This window comes from Lottia gigantea (genome assembly GCF_000327385.1).
Source record: "Lottia gigantea unplaced genomic scaffold LOTGIsca_36, whole genome shotgun sequence".
In the NCBI taxonomy this organism is placed as follows: Eukaryota; Metazoa; Mollusca; class Gastropoda; family Lottiidae; genus Lottia; species Lottia gigantea.
In genome coordinates this window covers 1,328,938-1,353,398 of record NW_008709220.1, presented here as the reverse complement: position 1 = coordinate 1,353,398, position 24,461 = coordinate 1,328,938, and the positions used below count along the sequence as shown (strand labels likewise).

Below are 24,461 nucleotides of genomic sequence, written 5' to 3'. Positions count from 1 at the left end.
AATATACAATAAATGTACAATAAATATACAATAGATATACAATACATATACAATAAATATACAAAAAATATACAATAAATATACAATAGATATACGATAAATATACAAAAAATATACAATAAATATACAATAAATATACAATAGATATACAATAAATATACAATGAATATACAATAGATATACAATAGATATACAAAAAATATACAAAAAATATACAATAGATATACAATAAATATACAATAAATATACAATAGATATACAATAAATATACAAAAAATATACAATAAATATACAAAAAATATACAATAAATATACAATGAATATACAATAGATATACAATAGATATACAATAAATATACAAAAAATATACAATAGATATACAATAAATATACAAAAAATATACAATAGATATACAATAAATATACAATGAATATACAATAGATATACAATAGATATACAATAGATATACAATAAATATACAATAAATATACAATAAATATACAATAAAAATACAATAAATATACAATAAATATACAATAAATATACAATAGATATACAATAGATATACAATAAATATACAATAAATATACAATAAATATACAATAAATATACAATAAATATACAATAAATATACAATAAATATACAATAAATATACCTCCCTCCCGGAAAATTTCCGTAAATAAATAATCTTCGGAATATGAAGAGCTGTTTTATATTTATTTATATAGCTGGATTCCATCAACTCTCGTAGTTTGACAATACAAAGTAGCTGTAACTTAGATTAAAGTAGTTACACGTCGCCCTTATTTTATAACCATAGCCAATGTCAGCCCTAGCCTCATATAAAAAGAATATGCGTACTTCTGCCTATTGGCTATACAGGAGATAAACACTATATGATAAATTACCAGATATCACCCTGTCTTTATAAATATAAATAATATCAATCTAAATGATTTTATAATCTATAATCTATAACTATTATTTCCATCATTTTAAATAAATATTGAAATAGACCGTCAAACAGTTTTACTTTATTATTTACTGTTATTACATTACTATTAACCTTTATAAATATTATCATATCAATATTATAGTCTCCATGTATGTAAGAAAGGTAGGTCTGGAGGCAGGGTAAACAAAAACAATAGGGGTTTTCTTTTTAGGGGAATGGAGGGGATGGGATCGGTCAAATTTACAAACCCTAAACCCTCTCAAACTTTTTATTTTACATTTGTATTAAGGGTGTTAAACATTGTCAAATGCCTGACGTATCTTATTCCTTACACTTACATGACATTAATTACTTACATTGTAATCTCTAGGTTTATGACGTCATTATCTGGATCATCACGTACTCAAAATTGTGACGTCATCGACGCCTACAAATCAAGTTTAGATTTGTGACGTCGGTAACGCCTTTGGCCCATGTCGAGATTTGTGACGTCAGTAACGCCTTTGGTCCATGTCGAGATTTGTGACGTTAGTAGCTAACTCGATTTTTATGACGTTACTGGCAGTTCAAGATATATTTGTTGACGTTACTAACGCCTACACGCCATCATCACTCCATGACTAGCTATATCTTGTGTATCATAGATTTCTAAATGGAGGAAAGGTTTTTTTTTTGTAAAAGGACAAACGTCTGGTCAACAAGTCCTGATCGTATATTTTAGTTTTTGATCAGGCCAATTCAGTCCATGTTCAAGCTGTTTTTTCTGATTAGAGATTCTCATAAACAACTATTGATCTCATCATTTCCTCAATAAAATCATCTTTTTTATAACCAGATAAAAACTATCTCGCGGCCCGTTGATGACATTTTTTTCCTGCTTTAAAAAAATCGTAATTGGCTTGCCCCAGCTTAAATTACCTATTAAGATAATGACAGAGTGATGTAGCACTACTGTGAATCGGAATAGTAAGTTGGGCCTGTTGGTGAATTCCATACATATTGTAATTTCGAGTAGGTTTATGATAATCATGTATGGTTCACTCTAAGGGGTTGTGGTGTTCAATGTCGACATTGAACCTACCCTCAGGATTAGGAGCTGAAGAATATACATGTATAAAAACCCTTTCTAACAATTTTTTCGACGTCTGCGATCGCCACACTGCATTCTGTATAGCGGTAATGTATATCTCGGACTTTACCTCGAAAACTGAAATAAGATAAAATCCAGATTTTAAGAAATACAGTAATCTGATTGGATAATAAAACAAAATTAAAAATTAATTTTAATGATTGACCAATCAGATGACTGGAAAATTTAAAATCATCTTAGGTTAAGTTTTCTAGAATTTGTCCAATCAAATGGGAAAAAAATCTCAGCAACTAGTTAGTTTGTTGACTGCATCTTCATTACAGTGTGTGTTTCAAATAGCTGGACGTAAAACTCCCCCAACGTGATATAATGTCGCTTGTAATTTCTCTCGACAACAGACCACTTTTGATTAACCCAATAAATGATTGAAATTGATCAGAATATTTTAAATGCAGATTCTGAATCATAAAAAATCTAAAATCAACAATAATTGTAAAGAGAGGGAGGAGGATGGAATCGTGTTCCTGGAAGTTAATAGCAGGAATTATTCCTATCTCGGACTCCAAGACTCGATTTCTGACTTTAATCAGTGTTATTAGAATTCTATTTAAAATGATTTATCTGCAATGATTAGGAATATTTTATATTTTCTATATGAAATAAATTCCATACATCCTATTTGATTTCTAGTTTGAATGTAATAACATTATGAAAATAAAGTTATAAAGATTTAATACTTTCTATTTGAGTTTGAGTGAAGAAAATAAGGCCATAAACATGTTACACTTTTTTTCCAAATAAATTTCATATCACTAAATGATTTAAGTGAAGTGTTCTTCAGAAAATAAAGTTATATAGACCTACATAGAGCTATAGCGTTTATGCGTAGCTCACTAGTTTACAAGTTCGAGCACTCTGACATGGTACGAAGATACCACATATGCGGGGTCATTTGAGGCGACTATATAGCCAAACCTCAACTCCAGTATCGACACTGCACTGATGAGACCCAGAAGGCCGAAACAGTCCTGGTTGCCGTTAGAGTTATATAGAGCTATATAGAGCTATATATATTACATGTAAATGATTTATCTACTTGTTTTTTAGGTTCTGTTTTATTATTTCTATCTATATATATATTCTAAGAATCGAGGTCTAAATATTTCAAGAATTTGATAAAACAAATATATGTATATATATATATATATATACATATGACACTGTAATCCTGTATAATATTAAGGATTCTGAAATGTTGACGTAACGAGATTCGAACCTATATAACAAATCAACTAGCGGCCAACAAGTAAAGATTCCACGAAATATTTATGTAAATATTTATGTTAAAAGTGTCAAAATTTCCAAAGTCGCAAAATTTAATTTATTTACTTTTTGTACGAAATCAATTTAATTTGCCAAGTCTTACTTTAGAACAACTTCTTCAGACCCTCCATGACAGACTTACATCTAAGAACGCCTCCGTCTCCTCCCCTTTCCCTTTTAAGTCAGTGTACGGGAAAACTTCCGTGATAGGCTTGCGCCCATGTGCTTTAGCATTTGGAATCCCCCCCCCCCCTCCATTAAGTCAGTGTGCCACCTATTTGCACTCCTGGTCCCATGAATCTGGCGCTACCACTCTCCCTTTCCTATATATATTCTGTATTGTCTGTACGTGAGACACGCAACTAGAATGTTTTCCACCTATTCATTACGATCTGATGTTGTTTAATGTAAAGTTTGTTAATAACAAGGTTCTCACCACCATAGAGACTTGATTATAGATTGTTCTTTCTTACAACAAACCTTCTCGTCTTGATTTCTTTCCTTAAATAGTTTTCATCAGGTTTTTATTAGATTGATTTGGCGGCCAGTTTATTCTCTCAGGTGATTACCGAAGAGAGGGAGCTTGGTAGCGAATTGAATGACGGGGGTGGGGATGTGGATGGTGGGAGTGAGGAGATGGTGCCCTAACTATGATGGAATTTGGAATGGGAAATCCCACAATAGCCTCACGATTTCTCAATCTGGTTTAATTGCAAATCTTGACGTTTCGTTTTGTAGTTTTCCTGCAGGTGATTCAGCTTGCCATCCGTGATCAGACCAAATTGTTATGTATCTCCAGACCTGTTCTAGATCAGCTAATATTCATCCAATCAAATAGTCTGTTCAATGAAAGATTTCCTTAACTTTGTATGAAGATATTCATTGATGAATATTGACTGGAATTGTCTGCCTTCTTTCTGTTTTGTATTTGATTGGAGAACACATGTTAAAGAAGAATATTGTCAGATCATGCATGGTAAGTGTAGTGACCTGCAGAGAAACCTGAAGCGAATATCTCGATGTTCATCTGTAGTGGGTCTACAGGGGGACATTTGCCACCATAGAAAAATAGTTTGCACCCCAATTGTTCCTCTACCTTATTTCTGAATAAATTTAAAAAATATGATTTTTATACGTTTATGCCCCTAAATATATGTCCTAATGCACCAAATCAATTCAATTTTTTTTTAATTTTCTTGGAAGAACCTTCTCAGATGCTCAATGGGAGGCTTGTGATTATGACGCCTCCACGGAGTACTCAGAACTTGAATTCAGCCTCGACAGTTATCACCCCCTATTTGTACCCCCTATTTGTACCCCCAGTCTCGGGAGGTTGGTGCCACCACTGCCTACTAGTGTACAGTACGTTTGACCTATTGTATACTCTAAATCTACCAGTTTGTCGGTATGTAATTCTTTTCTTATTTTGTATAATAAGAACCTGAACCACTTGTTCATCCAGTCAGAATTCGTCATATTTTCTATTAAATGAATACTTATTCGTTAAGAAATTCCCGTCACATGACATTTTGACTGACAGCTAGCGTTACGTTCTAAGTAAGTTTGGTCAAATTTAGTAGAATTTTTCCATCGCTCCCTCCGTCAACTTCTTAAGCACGAAAATCTTTCTTAATATGATCTAACTTTTACATATCTTAAATTAAGAGTCTCTTCTGATAAATAAAGTGAACTATTTGTGTTTATATCATTGATGAACCAGCAATCCAGCATGAGCACAAGAACATTTGACCTACTTTACATTCAATACCAAGCCTTGTCCATCATAGTGGTAATAATAACTAATATTTAAAAAGAAATAACACTCTGTACATTTAATGAAATAGTGATCACCTCGGGCTAGAAAATAGACACGCCATTACGTTGATTTGATTAGATACAGTGTTTATGATAAATAGAGACAGTAATTAGGTTAGAAGAAAATTTGTTTTCCTTCCGCGTTGATAAATTCTGTGAAAGTGGATTATTTTCTCATTTCGTGTCAGATCGGTGTGAATGAAAATATCATCATGAAATTCTCACTTTTAACATCTTCGACATCTTTCTGTCATTGAAGGTCAATCTTGACTCGTTCTGAAGCCGATAACCCGGGCTAGTGGCAAGGCAATAGTAGATGGGTCAAAAGATTCCGATGATTCCGGACTTCTGTTGGAAATGGATTGAAATGAAGTTTTACGTCCTACTTTTCTGCACATGTTTGAAGTAATGAAGACGGGCCACGTCTTGCAGATTACAATGAGGGAAATTTTGCAAAGACAGTGGCATTGGCCTTTTCTTTTTCGATCTCCAACCATAGGGTGTACAAACATCTTATCGTCGCAATCAAAACAACTTGTTATTTCACCTTCGACCTGCATCACTAATAAGGGAACTCGGGTCTAAAAGTCCGAAGGTATATTCTTCTCTCAATGGACGATGGGTGTAAAGGTTTCGACTTGGTTCTAGTACTCTCTTGGCGTAAATTATACCTGATTCTTACGTATGCTATTTATATCTATGTATCTTCTTCATCAAACTGAATTTGTTTTAAAATTTGTAATTAAACAATTTACCCTACTTTTGGTGTTTGGCTTTATAATGACTTGATATTTTTAGATGAAATCTTCAGAAAACGTAGAAGACATATTTCTCTATAATTAGGCGTTTATTTTACTCAAATCCGTACAGTAGTTTTTAAACAGCTTCCAAAAAGGATAACGAACTTAGACCTTGCGTTTAAAAATTAACGGCTGTTTTTTTTAGTTAAAACTTTCAAATACGTTAAAGGGCATATTTCTCTAGATTTTGGTGTATAGTTTTCACAAATGTTAGCAAAAAATATTTTCGACCTTCTAAAAAGCGGAATGTCCCTTTAAGATGATTTAAATTTTTCTATTTGGTCAATAACTAGTTCATATTGTTGAAGAATAAGGTAAATGGTAAATGATGAAAGGGCGCTCGGGAACAGAAAGTGTTCGCAAAGACTGGGGAGCATTTGGTTCACTTATCAAAGAAAACAAAATTAATATTTAAATCTGGCGAACATAAAATCACACAACCTAATATTCCCTTGGCCAACCAATTTCTCTATCGTATTTAATGTTGGTTTCCTTACGGGCGAGTCGTGAACTTAAATCTCAATTTAAACAGAAATCAGCTCATAAACTAGACAGTTAACCTACATTCTGATTGGCTTAAATCATATCAACTAACCAATCGTATCGATTGGCCCATAATTCTTATTTTATTACAACCAATCAATTTAATCGTTAGATATGACGCTTGTTTATTACTACTTTCATTTTATCTTTCCTCTCCACCAGACTGTAATCAGATTAATATAACGACTTCTCTGATTGGTTAATAATTATTTACTAGTTCATATTAACCAATCAATGAGGTCAATTCATATCTTATTAAATCATTATTAATTTGGTGTTACTCAGGTTCAGAAACATGACAATGGGAGAGACGAATTTGCCATAGTTCTTATTCTAGAAGCCAATTCACATGTTAATTCATAGTGTCAATTTCTCTCCCATTTAAATTGAACCCCAGTTGAGTTCACTTAGAATTCACGCCACACCATATTGAAAGCCGAGTTTCACACCCCTATGTCATTCTACCCGACCAGATCTTAAAATTCGCCAACTTGAAGTTAACTTGCCATCTGCCAACAACTACCTAGTCTGTGATATCAGTTAGCTGGAAGCGAACGTTAACTTGCCATCTACCAACAACTACATAGTCTGTGATATCAGTATCTGCTGGAAGCGAACGTTAACTTGTCATCTACCAACAACTACATAGTCTGTAATATCAGTTGACTGGAAGTGGACGTTAACCTGTCATCTACCAACAACTACCTAGTCTGTAATATCAGTTAGCTGGAAGCAGACGTTGACTTGCCATCTACCAACAACTACCTTGTCTGTAATATCAGTTAGCTGGAAGCAGACGTTAACTTGCCATCTGCCAACAACTACCTAGTCTGTAATATCAGTCAGCTGGAAGCAGACGTTAACTTGCCATCTACCAACAACTGCCTTGTCTGTAATATCAGTTAGCTGGAAGCAGACGTTAACTTGCCATCTACCAACAACTACCTTGTCTGTAATATCAGTTAGCTGGAAGCAGACGTTAACTTGCCATCTGCCAACAACTACCTAGTCTGTAATATCAGTCAGCTGGAAGCAGACGTTAACTTGCCATCTACCAATAACTACAGCTCCAGTTCCTGAAAACGCAAACGGTGACATTGGTAAAGATGACTTGGGACTTACTGAAGGGTTTTGAACTCAGTAACCATTGTGAATAAAACTGTACACAAGAAATCCGACCAACCCAATAAGTGGTACTTAATTGAATCAGTCTGGATATTCGGGTTAATTAGATTTGTCATTCAGTCTTGATTAAAAATTGGTTGAGGAGAAAATAGACTTCATTAACCAGACGGTTCGCAACCTTCTCCAATACAACAATAAACAATCGAGAATATTTTACAAACTTTGCTTTCTCTGTACACTTTTGTAAAATAATTTCAGACTTATTTTATGATGTTTTTGAAAAAGCTTCAATATTGAACCGAGTATTGTCGAAGTTTGAGTTCTCTACGTTCTGCAAACAATTTCTGAGATTGTTTTGTGTTTTAAGGTATCTTTCGCCAATATGACAGATTCCCAACCAAATCCAATTCAACAACAGATTATGGAACCTTTCACAGAGTTTGAGTTCTCCGTACTCTTTTATAAACAATTTTATTGCTTGATTTGGGTATTTGAATAAACTGTGATCATGAATAGAGTTCATCAACTTCTTCAATTGAATAGAAATAACGAATCTTAGGGACAATTAATACACATGTACCATGTTTCCAAGGATATCTGTCTAATTAAAATTATACCTAACTTTTGTTCCGTTTTTGAAGCTTTTATTTAACTGAAGTGGCTATGTTAAATAATAATAAAGCTAATAAAATAAATGGAACGAAAGTTTGTTTAATTTGAATTAGACTGTCAATGAGCTCTGTAAAACAGAATCATTCGTAAACATTTTGTGAATGTGCAATTAGCGATGAAACAAAGCTTTATCCGCGAAGTTACGATGTCCCTGTTTCTGCTAGTCAAAGAGTGATACTGAAATCTAATGTAACCAGTTTAAGGATTGACCGCCGCACCATTTCCACCCTGGCCTATTTGCAATTGATTAGAAAGCTCAACGATGACTGGAAAGCATTTGAATCAAGATGTCGGAGCCAGGTTGACGTCCGAAAGGGGGGGGGGGGGGATATCTTAGGTTACCCAAATTTCTTAGTTATGAGAGTTATGCCCGAAAAACTTGCATTTGGGGCTGTCCCCCTGTCCCTCCTGTGGCTCCGTCACTGGAATCAAGATGGCGGAATAATAGCAACCAATTAGAGTTAATTACTGAAAGTTAGATTATCTGAGTAGAATGGGTTCAAAAGACACGTGTCTAATTCATTGAACGGATTCAGGACAATCTGACCCAGGGGTTGAAAGGTCATTTAGAACATGCCTTTAAGTGCAACAAGCAATCTCATCAGAACCCCATAGAACCTTGGGTGTCATATAGTTGCGTTTCTGCGGATGTGGATGTGAGAGAAGGTTTATGTCTCTTATCATTGAGTTCTTAAATGCTTGGGCAGTAGGTCCACATTGACAATTCTACGGCCTCTATCGGACTTTCCACTTGATGATTCATGGAAACGCCACTGTTGCCATAGGGGGCCCCACCCCAATAAGCACCTTTATGTACTTGTGAATCCAAAGCCAGGAGTTTGATTGAAAGCTAATGTCAACCGACAATAAACTCAATCTGACAGCTCTCGTAAAAAATATCATTTACCAGTCAATTCTGTTAGCCATTTTACACCTTCTTCATGGCGCCATTACTCACCTAACGATCACCCAGACGGCTGTAAAATGGTAGTGTTTATTGTCCAGACGTAATAATTCTATATATGGTCATTTTATAGTCTTAACCTCGCTTTCATTATAGTTTATCAATGAAGCTTTAATGGCGGGAAAGTTAATAGAAAACTGAATTAACCGGAAATTACGTCATGGTTTTAGACAAGGTCTAATTTCACGCGGTAAATGTGGATAATTAAGAGGTTAATGGCGGTAATTAAGAGCCTAGAGGCGATGTTCGTGTGGAATACATGATGATGCTATAAAATCAGACCAATGTCCTATTCATCAAGGCACGGAATTGTCTTGTACATGACTGCCTTCATAAGTTGGTCGGACGTGAACTTGTCATCTATCTAGGCAACAATTTACAATTTGCATTTTTCCAGGACAGCGGTCTTATCCTGCTCTTTCGGTTTCGGTTTCCAACTATCGAGGGATCTTTAACGTGCACAGCCTGTTGGTAGTTGATCCACTGCTTCAATCAAGTTTAGGCCACGGAGCTAAAAGCTAAAAGCTAATCAATCTCAAAGTTTAAATGTGCTTCTCTAGAGCAATGCACGTAGATGGATGAAAACTGTCTGACCAATTAATTTAATTTCCATCTTCCCAGGGTTGCCTCACACCTGCCCCTGACAGCTCCCTTTGTTACCGACGGTATTATAGTTTATTGTGTCCAGGTCGACAAAGGTCATCGGCTATTATTGTTAATGTCGACATACTCTTGAAAGTTGTGACATTAATAGATCGATCTGACGCATGGAATTTAAGATTTTAAGATGCAGTAGTTAACTGTTGTGAAGTTTAAAAATGTAAATGTCGAATGCACACTAAATTATCGACACAATTTGGATAAAGCCTTATCTCACCACATATCAGCTGCAATAGATCTAGATGTAGCAATTTGTCATTGAAGTCTTCTGTTGTCAGAATGAGACTAGAACATTCTAGCTAGCAGATTGCTTGGTGCAACGGCAATTTCTGTGTCCGTCAAGCTAGCAGATAGCTTGGTGCAACGACCATTTCTGTATCCATCTAGCTAGCAGATTGCTTCGTGCAACGGCAATATCTGTGTCCATCTAGCTAGCAGATTTTTGGTACAATGACAGTTTTCTGTAGTTAGAATGAGACTAGAACATCCCAAACTATCGTATCTAACTAGCTAGTAGATTGTTTGGTACAATGACAGTTTTCTGTGATCAGAATGAGACTAGAGCATACCCAACTATCGTGTCTAACTAGCTAGTAGATTGTTTGGTACAATAACAGTTTCCTGTTGTCAGAATGAGACTAGAACATACCAAACTATCGTGTCTAACTAGCTAGTAGATTGTTAGGTACAATGACAGTTTTCTGTTGTCAGAATGAGACTAGAACATACCAAACTATCGTGTCTAACTAGCTAACAGATTGCTTGGTACAATGACAGTTTTCTGTGGTTATAATGGGACTAGAGCAAACCACACTATCGTGTCTAACTAGCTAGTAGATTGTTTGGTACAATGACAGTTTTCTGTTGTTAGAATGAGACTAGAGTATACCAAACTATCGTGTCTAACTAGCTAACAGATTGCTTGGTACAATGACAGTTTTCTGTGGTTATAATGGGACTAGAGCAAACCACACTATCATGTCTAACTAGCTAGTAGATTGCTTAGTACAATGATAGTTTTCTGTGATCAGAATAAGACTAGAACATACCAAACTATCGTGTCTAACTAGCTAGTAGATTGTTTGGTACAATGACAGTTTTCTGTTGTTAGAATGAGACTAGAGTATACCAAACTATCGTGTCCTACTGGCTAGCAGATTGCTTGACACAACGTCAATTTTCTGTCTCTTACAGTTTGGCAACAGTTTTCACTCAAATGAGTGAGATTTGAGGTCTCTGAACGTGTTTTGACTCTGCCTGTAAACAGGGAAAGAAACGGTCAATAAAAGACAATCAGTGACAATCAGTCACCGTATCTAGGAACTAAATAGATCTTTAATTGCCTTGTATTAGCCACCATACTATACCTCTAAGACACTTTTATCGTTTTTTACTCACTGGTTGGATTTAGTGAAGTGTCGAAAACATTGATGAAAATTGCAAGAATTCTTGTAGAAATGTTTTTATATTTACGAAAATAAGTCTTTCAGAAGAATCTAATTTCTGATTTTCGCTTGTAAACACCTTTCACCATAAAAATTCAAATAGCACCGTGACGTATTATAGTATGGTTGCAAATAATAAAAGCATTAATAATTTCGAATGCAGCTATCATGTAATTGAGTTGTGAGTTGCGTTCGAAACTCGTGACTACTTTCATTATTCGCAACAATACGCAACTGGTAATCCCTATCACTCTGTGGTGTGAGGGCACATTACTAAATGAAATGTTTTATAGAGTAGGTATTGTTTTAAAAAGAGTGTCCTATCAGTAGTCCAACTAATACAAAAAGAGCATTCTAAGTTAAATGACTATTTAAACCCTTGCATTTTCAGTTGATGCCTTTGCCTGTACTTTCATGGTATTTCAATGTTACAACCTAGAATTCATAAAGAATCACAAAATTATGGATATACTATTTCTAACATTTATTAACTCAACGTTTCACATGTTCATACAGATAGTGTTATCAAATATTATATAGAATCACTAGATATATAGATATACTATTTCTAACATTTATTAACTCAACGTTTCACATGTTCATACAGATAGTGTTATCAAATATTATATAGAATCACTAGATATATAGATATACTATTTCTAACATTTATTAACTCAACGTTTCACATGTTCATACAGATAGTGTTATCAAATATTATATAGAATCACTAGATATATAGATATACTATTTCTAACATTTATTAACTCAACGTTTCACATGTTCAAACAGACAGTGTTATCAAATATTATATAGAATCACTAGATATATAGATATACTATTTCTAACATTTATTAACTCAACGTTTCACATGCTCATACCGGCAGCAAACAGAGAGTAAGGAAAACAACGGTAAAAAATTCATAATTAATAATTTAACAATTGTTTTTACTTCCAGGTGAACAAACACTAGCCGACACAAAACAAGATTCTAAGTTGGGGTTTGTAGAGAATGCAGTCTACACCATGGCGTATGCGCTTCATAACATGCATCGTGACGTGTGTGGAGGCGTGCCGGGATTGTGTGATGCTATGAAACCTATTAATGGAAGTATTTACCTGAAATATCTTCTCAATGTCACCTTCAATAGTTACAGTGGTGAGGATGTACATTTTGATGATAACGGTGACCCACCAGGAAGGTAAGAATAAGCACCTCATTCAGTTCTAAATTTTAAATTACACAGGAAATGAGGTTTTACGTCCGACCTATCTACGACTAATAATGGGCTAAAGAAAACGGACAACGCCATACATTGTACAATGAGGGAAGAGTCAACGGCTATTTTTGTTAATGTCGACCTACGATATAAAATGGTTGTTTATTCCATTTGGGCTTATGGCTAACTATGATGAAAAAGGACAACGCCGTGCATTGTACAATGAAGGAAATTTTGCCAGGACAGTGGCATAAGCCTACTCTTTTTTTATCACCAAATGTAGAAGAATCTTTCACGTCCAGTCTCTAGCACATTTCTATTAATTGTCCAGGCAGAGCGATTCGACTCATTTTCCTTATCAGCCCTTACTCCGACCTGGACTCTGACAAACTTCTTAATGACTATGAATCCAGATTATATGCCTGTGCTGTCGACAAAATCTGGATACAAAATACTCATGAGACGTCTATTGAATGGGGTTAACTTGAAATATCAGATTTTGACAATACCTCTGCTTCGTTCGATCATTGTAATTTCACAAAAATTTCCTGATTTAGACGTCATTATCACAATGACCAGTCCAAGCCGAATAGTGCAAGTACTCGCTATAAGTGACATACTCCTGAATTACACACTGTCTCCAAAACTACAGCGAAGTTGACACGTTGCCATCTCGATCATATCGAATTTGAATTGTTCAATTAAAAACTGCCAGGAACTAATCTGGATCTGTCAAAAACAGGCTCTTATTGTCATGGTACCGGTAAACCGGCGGTTATGAAAGGATACGGACAGGATTGGAAATATATCAATGTGAACACTGGACTGTCACAGTACGAAAAACATCTCAACCCGAATGAAGAGAACACGAAATCCCGTAACAGTTAATGGACACAGAAATAAAAGGACGCCCGTCGGTATCTGAACATAACAATCTGATTGCTGTGCTGTTATAGTACGAAAAATCAACCCGACGCTAAGAGCAGATATGTGACCCGCATAGCAAAATGAGTCACCCAAATTTCAAAAATTATTAAATCTGATGTTAATTTGTAGCTTAGAATGTCCTGACAAATTTAGTTGTTGTGATATTCAGAGATTTTCATTCAGTTGAAATACTTCATACTTTAAAGTATGCCTGAATCAATCGAACTGGCTGACGTGCGAATTTAATGGCATTTTGTTTGAATTTCACTAAAATCGGTAAATTCATTCATCTATTAAATCAATATGGTGAATAATACAGACAAGAAAGTGGCGGGAACGAACAGACGACTTCCGTTCTGTAATTGATCATGATGACGTCTGGTTTCCTCGCAAGACATGGTTCTGCAGTCATTCAACATGTCGGCTGCTTCCTGACAACCGACACTCATTGGTTATAATCACTAGGACAGTGTTTGCTATGTAAACTCGAGTTATAATAAATAGAGCAGTGTTTGATTACTTCGGGACAACATATGATACCAAAGGCTTTCATCTTTTTCTATTGCGTTAGGATAGATGGAGGAGGATTGGGGGGTGGGGGTGGTCATATATTATCCCTTTAATATATTTCATTCTAGGGCTGCGTAATTACAAGAGTTGCGCTAGCACAATCCATCATTTACTGCCCCCGTGTAACGTAACCTTGAGCGATCCAAAGGAAAGTAATTCAAGATTTAAAACTGCTCTACCATCATTACTTATTCACTACGATTACAAAAAAATCTTTCGTTTAACTTCTATATAAGATAAGAGGTTATTGATTTCATGTTGTCCGAATTTATTTACTGTATATTCAGTAGACCCCAGCCAAGGGGCCATAACTCAAGACGTAAGACGGATTATAATTTTAACTTTCAAGCCCAAACGGATGCGATTTCATATAATTTCTATTTAAGATATGAGTTTATCAACTATCAACCTGTCCTACTACCAGACGGCAATACAACTTACAGCTATGTTACTATAGGAACGTGGAAGACAGGGGTACTGAAGATGAACGAGCCTCTGATCCACTGGCCCAGCATCAAAGGAAGTTCCTCATTAACACCGGAATCCATCTGTTCCAGACCCTGCCCTAAAGGACACGTTAAGGTAAGATTCTGTACTAAGTGATGGACCAATTTTCTTAAAATGGATCTTGATATTTCGTTTCGTGTTTTTTTTCCTGCTGATGACTAATCTTAACATCCAGACACCGCTCTGAATCATGTTCTGGTGAATTTTGCCGAATACATCAAAAGTTGTCATAATTTATGCTATCCAATCCAAAATAATAAAAATCAGAAGTAAAACTGTAGGCTCAGAAACCTTGACCCCTGATGTCATTTATCAAACTTCCTCTAAAAGTCCATAGTCCCTATACCATAGGCTGTACAAATTTCCGACCTCATTATAATCACGACCCTCACCCCCTCTGTTATATTACAGGATGTTAAAGGGGTAACATGTTGCTGGGCGTGTATACCATGTAAAGAGAATGAAACAGTTGTAGATGAAACCACGTGTCAAGCTTGTGCTGCCGGCTTGTGGCCAAATCATAATTTATCAGGTATTGTAACTCGTGAATACTTATAAGGGGATATTTCTATTTTCGTTCTCTTCTGGACCACATTGGCTCGGTTAGTTGGACTCTGGAATATTTATAATGGATAAACTGAACTCGTTTTTCAAGCCCACATATGTCGAGATACTTTCGATGTTTCCCCTGGTTCATATGGAACAATAAAGTGGGGCCATGTCTGACCCAGGCTGCATTGTACGTTAAGCCCCCCACCCCCCACTCCCCACCCTTCGTTTGGAAAAAGAAGTAGGCTTATGCGACTGTTCTGGCAAATTCTTAAGCAAAATCTTGTGCAGTACAGCTGGGAGCGAAACAGCACATCAATTCTGTTAATTTTTGGAATAACGTTATAAGTCATATTATGCTAGTAATCATGTATTAGTTTGACGTTACTAATCTTGTTAGCAAGAAGCCTTAGATTCCAAGAGTTTTGGGATATCCAGAAGTTTTTAGATTTGTGTCATAAACAAAAGGTTCTGTTATAGTAACTTTTATAATTTTTTCAGCATGTGAAGAGATTCCAATAGAGTTTACCAGTTGGGACGATTCTGGGGCTATTGTTGCCATGACGATAGCCTGCGTAGGAATATTACTAACAGTATGGATCGCCAGTGTGTTCATCCGCCATAATAATACACCGGTCGTGAAGGCGTCGACCAGAGAACTTAGTTACATTATATTATTTGGAATAATTGTGGCTTGTTGCTCGAATTTCGTGATTGTGGCAAAGCCGTCGATTGTGACTTGTTATTTATCCAGAATCTTGCCGGGATTAGCTTTCTCCTTGATGTACGGAGCTTTAGTGACCAAAACTAACCGAATAGCTCGAATACTCGAAGGCAGCAAGAAAATTATGACTAAAAAACCGAGATTTATGTCGGCCTCGGCACAGGTTGTGATTACAGGGATTATAATTGGCGTAGAAAGCGCCATTATTACTGTCATGTTAATAATCGAACCCGCCGATTCTAAACTCGATTATTCCGTAGTAAAGCGCGTTCGATTAGTGTGTCATACAACTCCTCGTGGTGTGATCGTACCCTTAGGCTTTGACCTAGTTTTAATCATAATGTGTACACTTTATGCCATAAAAACCAGGAATTTACCAGAAAACTTCAACGAAGCGAAATTTATAGGGTTCACAATGTACACAACTTGTGTGATCTGGTCTGGATTTTTTCCGATTTATTTTGGCGGTGAGAGCCGAGTTATAACGATGTGTATTTCCATCACGTTAAGTGCGATGGTGGCCTTAGTATTATTATTCTTTCCTAAGGTGTACATCATAATCTGGGCCCCGGAGAAAAACACCAGAGGTGCTTTCACCACGTCTAAAGATGTTCGATGCCATATCGGATCCAAGTCAATGCCATCAGCAGATAGTATGGAATATAAGTAAGTATACGTCTATATCTATTTTCAGGACTAGTAAAGACGTTTCTAAACTTTGTATGAGTATCGGAGACACTGATGGCATCGATTTATAAAACGTACTAAAATGCTTAGTTTTAGTGGAATTGCGAGAACCACAGATTTCTGATTGAAAATTGGAATGGTGCAAATTGTTGATATCAGTGTTCCCTGTGTTCATTAAAAGTTTAGAAATTCTCTTTACAATCCCTTTTAAGGATTTCCATCAAATCCCAAGCATTAAGCTGACCCAAACAGAAGTTAACTATTCTTCTGTGGTTAATTGGGTATTGCTTTTGACCACGAATATATCCCAATTTCAGGTTAGGACTACAGGTGAGATAGGATAATAAGGTTTTCGTAATAATTTCTTTTGAAATTGCAGAATTTGTATTTATTTTTCAGTTAATGGCTGTACGGTCTGGGTTCATAAAAACAAATTTTTATAATAACCTCCGCGATTGTATAAAGTTTTGAAACAGATGCCGTGAAGTTTCATTTATTTCCATTCAGTTGTGTTTTTCAATGCAGTTGAAAATGTGTTTACCGTATTTACTTTAATTTTAGAAACAATCAACAAAACAATTTCAACTTTTTCAGAAAATCTCTGGCCAGACGACAATTCTTAAAATTTGCTCTCAGTCTTCACAATGTCAGGCTATTACGAACTTCTTGATATATCTTGACTGCAATAGTCATCTTTCTTGTTTTACGGAATGCATCGATTTGATTACATTATACAGCCAATCACAGGCTGTAAACATAAGGGCTTTGTGTTCACAGACTTTCTTTCGAGGACTCTGATTGGCTGTATTCACTAAGGCTAACAATCCAACCAAATCGCTGCATTTGCAAACTTTCGTGATACACGAAAGGTGGCTATTGCGGTCAAGGTATAAGACAAAAAAGCTTGATATTGTGAAGTTCTCAGACTCGCCAGAATCTTATTTGTTTTCCAAAAAAGCAGCCGAGCATAAAATTAGAAGTAGTTTAGATTTCGCCATCCAAATTAAAATCTGCTTAGCGAAGTTTCAAGTTCATTTTAATCAGATTGAGTCGCGTCCAGAAGAATTGTGAAAGAGATTTTTCACTAGCTGGTTGAACACGGACAGATATTTCAGTTTTAATTTGATTTAAAGGAATAACAAGCTCCCTGGTGGTGCTAGATTACTATGTAATTGGTACCAGTTAAAAATCTGCAAGAGAAATTCCTGGTTTTCTTTTAAATGTAACGTATTTAGGTTGCATGCATCTTTTACTAGAAATGAGGTCTAAATTCCTTAATCGAATAATTTATAATTGAACTAGAATGGATTTTATTTTATCTTTTCTGCCAATTTTTCAAAATATTAAAAGGACTCCCCATTGTTATAACAATTTATTGCATTTAAGTTAGAAAAAAATGCCAAGAAAGATTTTCTAGTCTTTGTTTGTATGAATGTGTATTTCTAGTTTATGTTATTCCATAAGCCCAACATTGATTATTATTCTTCGTGTGATTTGGCCTTGATGAAAATAGTTTATTGTTGCCTGGCTATTTGCACCGTCACCATGCGTGTTCTCTATGGCTGCTAACAACGGTGCGGATAAGATAAGACACCATAGGCGCGCTAGTGTTTGATTTTTAAAGCTTGTGCCATTTTGATTATCAAGAATGATATTAAGTGACTTTGTTAGGGTTAGGTAGGGATGGCCATATGTTTTTTAATGCCCATTTTTGTACCGTCGCGGTGCGAATAGCCACGGCCGAAAAAGAATTGGTGAAATTTAGGCCTTTTTAAGGGGATGTTTCATTTTTTAGTAGGTTGGAAAAGAATTGCTCAAATTAACAAAACTATATATCAAAATGTAGAGAAATGTGTCCCTTAACTTGTCTGAAAGATTTAACGGAAAGTTTCGTGCTGTTTTATGTTAAACGCCAAAAACTGGTCAAAAGGTCCAAGTAAACATCTTAACGTCCTTTTTTGGTTGGTGATGGAAAACGGAAGTATAAGCAAAATAAACAACAAACTGTAGATAAGCATATCTTCTACTAAATTGTCGAGACTTTATAAGACTATACAGTAGTACCAGTGCACTAGTTAAGTGGTTACATAGTAGCCTATCTTAGTTAGGAAAAGTTCACTCAGGTTTTCCTCCTCGTGATTTAGCCTTTTGATTTAAGGTTAAGTAATTTGGACTTGACATATTGTACCTACATGAAGAGATAAGTATATTTTGCTATGAATACGTAATTTCCCTTACTTGTATTACCACGGCCACGAGGAAGTATGACGAATTGGGGTGTGGTTTGGACTAGTGCTGGGTATCGTCAATCATGTCACGATACGATATGTATCGCGATAACGGATAATGTGATAAAAATTCACATTTTCTCTTCAAATTTCTATATATATATATTAATTCATAACTTTATAACTGTGATATTTGGTAATATAGTTGATAGAAGTGGTTAGCGTTCACTGTTCAGTTTCTAAAAATTTCAGTAAATCACCTCATAAAAATCCCCACTTTTTTATGGAATAAAGGGTATCGCAAAATATCGATACACGACGTCGCGATAGGATACGCGTATCGTGGCATGTCGTATCGCGATATATCGATTCACCGATATATCGTGCCAGCACGAGTTTGGACACGATGCACGATGAGATAAGTACATTTCGGTTTGTTGTTGTCAGTTTATGGATTTTGTTTTGTGATTTGTGATTTGTATAGTTATAGATCATGTTTCTCCTCGTGACGTTTAAACATTTCTATTTATATTTTCAGGGATATGAGGTATGATGGGTATTTTAAAAGTGACGTCGGAAGAAAGGGAGATAAGTGGAAAAATAAATCCTTGGATGAGAAGAAATTAAATACAGTCATGCGCAGAACGAATTTCCGGGAAGGGGAGGACAATCCATTTATTAATCATCATTTATTACCACCGAATCAAAGACAGTACGCAATTGCAGAAATGAATACACCGGAAGCTGGAAGACGTACTGGACGATTTGCAAACGAGGCTGCGAACCGGAAGTCGGTTGAAGAAGACATTGCAGAATTTTGTGAACAATTTCCGAGCGAGGAGAAAGAAACTAGTTTATGTGAACGCCCTAGAAAAGCTTGTGTTGGGATGTCGACCACAGTGAAAGATTCTCAATGTCAGACGGACTATAATGTGTTCATGACTTTAGAACCGACATGTCGGAGACGCATCAGATCCCCATATACGTCTCCGATAAATAAACGATGTCGTAGAATAACACCTAACCCACCGCCATCCGATACGTCTGCGTCAACGTACGATTCAAGACATTTGGCGGACACGTTACCGCTCAATTATTATGGTCGGGGCAGTAGAAGCGGAAGTTGTGAACAGTTGCGATCGAGTAACTGTACGCAAGAAACTAGTCCCCTTTTAGAATATGAAAGTGAAAAGCCAATGAAAAGACGTTCCTCTTTTGAAGGCGATAGTAACGAGTTTAAAGACATGTACACACTGGAATGTTCAGTTTCTCCCAGTCATTGTACAGACGCTTATAGAAAACACAACAACAAAAATCAAAGTATACGAAAACCCAACGGAAACCAGCCTTGTGAACCATTAGTGTTGAAAAACGCTTATGCCGAAAGCAATGACAATTTGCTAGAGAGCCGTGATAGTTTAATCAAAAGTTTAGAAAATTCCCCAACGAAAGAAAAAGCCAGACGATATTTCGCGTCTGTGAACTCGAGTGACGTACATCGTCGTCCTGGTGACACGAACTATTTCGCGGGTCCAACGAACCATAACTCTAGTGACACGAACTATCGTTCGAGTCACGCGAATCACTACCCGAGTGACACGAGTCAACGTTCATGTAGTGTTCTTAGCCAAAGTTCAGTGAGTTCAGGGACTAGTTTAAATAAATCGGCGGAAGAGTTATCGCTATTTTCCTTATCAGCTCTAGAAAACGAAGAGAATGACGTTGCACATTTTCAAGACTATCTTCAACAACGTGGTCTACAACTGGACATGTCGTCTGTTCAGACCAGCGATTTATAACACCATCTTCAGATCACCACCATAGGTTTAATATCATTAATTAATCAATATTAACGGCGCACAGTCGATACTTTATAAACGCAGGGATATAGAATGACAGTCTCTTAACCAATCTGAATTATAACCCGAAACAGTTGGGCAACAGTAGACAGAACAATTCTAGCTTATCCCCGCCCCTGACTATGTGGATGCAGTGTCATTACTAAATTAAAATGTTGACCAAAGGGCGCCCAAAAAGTTGGGCAGCACGTATACAAAACTCAAAACACTGTGTTCATGTTATTCCGGTTTTCCCCCACCCCTGACTATGTGGATGCTGTCCCCAAGTCAAATTTAACACTAGGCAGTGGGCAAATCACTTGGGCAGCACTTAGACAAAACATTGTGCCCATGTAATTCCGGCTTACCCTCGCCTCTAACCTAGTGTACCTGATCGAGGACGTTAGTTAACAAATTTCAATACGCAAATAACTTTAGAAATGCAGTGTATTTTGTTTGGAACATCGAACACTAATCAATAAAAATAGCAATAGAAGATACGCGGGCTGAAAAAAGATTAGTTGCCTGAAGATCGCATAGCGCGAAACTCTGAGTAACAACATGTTTCAATATTTTTAGATATCAATGAAATCATTTTTTTATGAATTTCTTTAGCAAAAAATATTACATTTGAAACATTCCAGAGGGAATTTTTGAAGCATTAACCCATTTTACAAAACAATGTCATTTGTTAAATGTTTAATATTTTTATTTTTAAATTCCTGTAGGATTCTATTTTTTGAAAAGCAATACTAGAACAATGTCATTACCCTACTCTTTATAAACTTCAAACTGTTGAGGGATCTTCAACGTATATACACAGCCTGTAGCACACACGGCCTCTGTTTATTGTTTTTTCATGTTCCTTTAGTAACGTTAAATGATTATGATCATATAGTCGTTGCTCTCACGTTCCCATATTCTCGTCATTAATTTTGATTGGTAGAGAGTTTATTTCTCTAAACAATTAGATTCCTTTAAACAAAATATTGCGGTTAATAACCAGACACAAAATCTTAGTAGCCTAACAAATTTACTTTCTGATGATTGAGTCTTAAAGTTCACGGTTGAATTTTTGTCATAAAGTGTCAATTTTCAAACAGCTATTATATAGTTTTCAGAAGACGAATTAAAAGAATATCTTCTATAATCTTTACAATGGAATGAAATAACATGTGGATCAATGATTCTGCAAAGCGAGTACGACTACACGAATGAATTAAGTCCCCTCTCATTTCGCCATTAACGGAAAAATCCCACCTGAAAACTTTGAAAATTACTCAAGATGGACGGAAGACTTAGAATCCTCGTAAATTCTTTTTGAATATTTAGTATACGTGTTAGTAACTTTCTGTCAAGTTCCACATCGATGGATAATCGAAAGGGTTTGATGCGAAACTGTAACATTTCTGGATAATTCAATGGAGGCCGCCATTTGCAATCACCATCCTTTTACACCAAATGTTACGAGATTCCTGACTGGATAAACGTAATATGGTTTGGAGGTTATTAGTCTCTAATGACGAGAATATTGGATTGTTCAAAAAACGGTTAGATGTGAATAATCGTACCGTTGCTCAAGGAAATGTTGTTTTTAATACATGTAAAGCTATAACAAACTGTGTTTTATACCTTGCATCACGGAAGTTTGTAAGTACAATGATTTGATTGGATTTTACGATAGCGAATACTGTCAAACAGAACCTCGACGGAAAGTCTGTAAAGACTATGATAAGTTGTATTCGGTAGCGTTCTATCCAATCAAATCGCTGCATTTACTTGATACAAAAAAGTGCCCAGGTATTGGACACAGTTCGTGTTAACTTGATTTTATGTACTGTATTTAGATGTTGCAAAAAATATTTAGCTAATCCTAGTTTTTTTAAATGGAATAAATCAGACGATTTGAAGAATATCAAACATTTTTAGTTTTAGTTGATTCTTAAAAAAAAAAAACTTTTTTGTACAGAACTTTGTTAATTCTCAAGATAATTTTTGAAGAAATTTGTTTTGTTTTTCCGTGAATTTATTATTGTTATTTATAATTCATTTTTAACTAAAACTTTTTTCACTACGATGTTGTTTTTATTTTGATGGTCTAGTCTTAAATCTGAGCTCCGGGCATTGCTTTTTGCTTAACAGATCTGATTGTAAGCTCCTTATTCTATAAACTTAAAAAATTATGTTCTAAAAGGCAACGCTTAAAACCCACCAGAGGAGTTATTTTAGCCAACTAAGCTTTGAATTTAACCCAAAAAGCTATTCCGTTAGACTTACCGAATAAGCTCTTAGCTCTACAAGCTACATTCTTAGCTCTACAAGTTTCGTTCTTAGCTCTACAAGCTATGTTCTTAGCTCTACAAGCTATATTCTTAGCTCTACAAGCTACATTCTTAGATCTACAAGCTACATTATTAGCTCTGCAAGCTACATTCTTAGATCTACAAGCTATGTTCTTAGATCTACAAGCTATGTTCTTAGCTCTACAAGCTACACTCTAAGCTCTACGGGCTACGTTCTTAGCTCTACAAGCTACACTCTTAGCTCTACAAGCTACGTTCTTAGATCTACAAGGAACGTTCTTAGCTCTACAAGTTACGTTCTTAGCTCTACAAGCTAGACTCTTAGCTCTACAAGCTACGTTCTTAGATCTACAAGGTACGTTCTTAGCTCTACAAGCTACGTTCTTAGATCTACAAGGTACGTTCTTAGCTCTACAAGCTACGTTCTTAGATCTACTAGCTATGTTCTTAGATCAACAAGCTACACTCATAGCTCTGCAAGCTACGTTCTTAGATCTACAAGCTACGTTCTTAACTCTACAAGCTATGTTATTAGTTCTACAAGCAATGTTCTTAGTTCTACAAGTATTGCTCTTAGCTCTCTGGACATCGATCTAAGATCTGTATGATATGCTTTTAGCTTTATAATCTATGTTTTGAGTTCTAGAAGTATTGCTTTTAGCTCTCTGTACATTGCTTTGAGCTCTAGAAGTATTGTTTTAAGCTCTCTTAACAGTTCTCTAAGATGTACGAACATTTCTCTAAGCTATACAATCTTTTCAAGCTATGCTCTTTGCTCTTCAAACTATAAACTAAAGTTTACAAGCATTGCTCTTAGCTCTACAAGCATTGCTCTTAGCTCTACAAGCATTGCTCTTAGCTCTACAAACATTTTTCTTAGCTCTACAAGCATTGCTCTTAACTCTACAAGCATTGCTCTTAGCTCTACAAGCATTGCTCTTAGCTCTACAAGTATTGCTCTTAACTCTACAAGCATTGCTCTTAGCTCTACAAGTATTGCTCTTAGCTCTACAAGCATTGCTCTTAGCTCTACAAGCATTGCTCTTAGCTCTACAAGCATTGCCCTTAACTCTACAAGCATTGCTCTTAGCTCTACAAGTATTGCTCTTAACTCTACAAGCATTGCTCTTAACTCTACAAGTATTGCTCTTAGCTCTACAAGTATTGCTCTTAACTCTACAAGCATTGCTCTTAGCTCTACAAGCATTGCTCTAAGCTCTACAAGCGATGCTCTAAGCTCTACAAGCATTGCTCTTTATTTCTACAAGCATTGCTCTTAGCTCTACAAGCATTGCTCTTAGCTCTACAACCATTGCTCATAACTCTACAAGCATTGCCCTTAACTCTACAAGCATTGCTCTTAGCTCCACAAGCATCGGTCTTAGCTCTACAAGTATTGCTCTTAGCTCTACAAGCATTGCTCTTAGCTCTACAAGCATTGCCCTTAACTCTACAAGCATTGCTCTTAGCTCTACAAGCATTGCTCTTAGCTCTACAAACATTGCTCTTAGCTCAACA

At 35.9% G+C, this 24,461-nt stretch overlaps 2 protein-coding genes across 2 annotated transcripts in view; one reads left to right on the top strand and one right to left on the bottom strand.

The window, feature by feature from the left end:
- The window catches only part of LOTGIDRAFT_121187 (hypothetical protein), a gene marked incomplete at both ends in the record, with an annotated part of 36,081 nt that extends 19,524 nt beyond the window's left edge, over nucleotides 1-16,557 (top strand). Inside the window, 5 exons of the mRNA XM_009058876.1 lie at nucleotides 11,222-11,260; nucleotides 12,349-12,592; nucleotides 14,494-14,689; nucleotides 15,026-15,146; nucleotides 15,644-16,557. Of these exons, the coding sequence (XP_009057124.1) occupies nucleotides 11,222-11,260; nucleotides 12,349-12,592; nucleotides 14,494-14,689; nucleotides 15,026-15,146; nucleotides 15,644-16,557 (1,514 nt within the window). The remainder of the gene's footprint in view (nucleotides 1-11,221; nucleotides 11,261-12,348; nucleotides 12,593-14,493; nucleotides 14,690-15,025; nucleotides 15,147-15,643) is intronic.
- Nucleotides 16,558-23,727: 7,170 nt separating this feature from the next.
- Nucleotides 23,728-24,461, bottom strand: part of LOTGIDRAFT_121348 (hypothetical protein) — a gene marked incomplete at both ends in the record, with an annotated part of 5,838 nt that continues 5,104 nt past the window's right edge. The window contains 2 exons of the mRNA XM_009058875.1: nucleotides 23,728-24,196; nucleotides 24,267-24,447. Coding sequence (XP_009057123.1) covers nucleotides 23,728-24,196; nucleotides 24,267-24,447 — 650 coding nt within the window. The remainder of the gene's footprint in view (nucleotides 24,197-24,266; nucleotides 24,448-24,461) is intronic.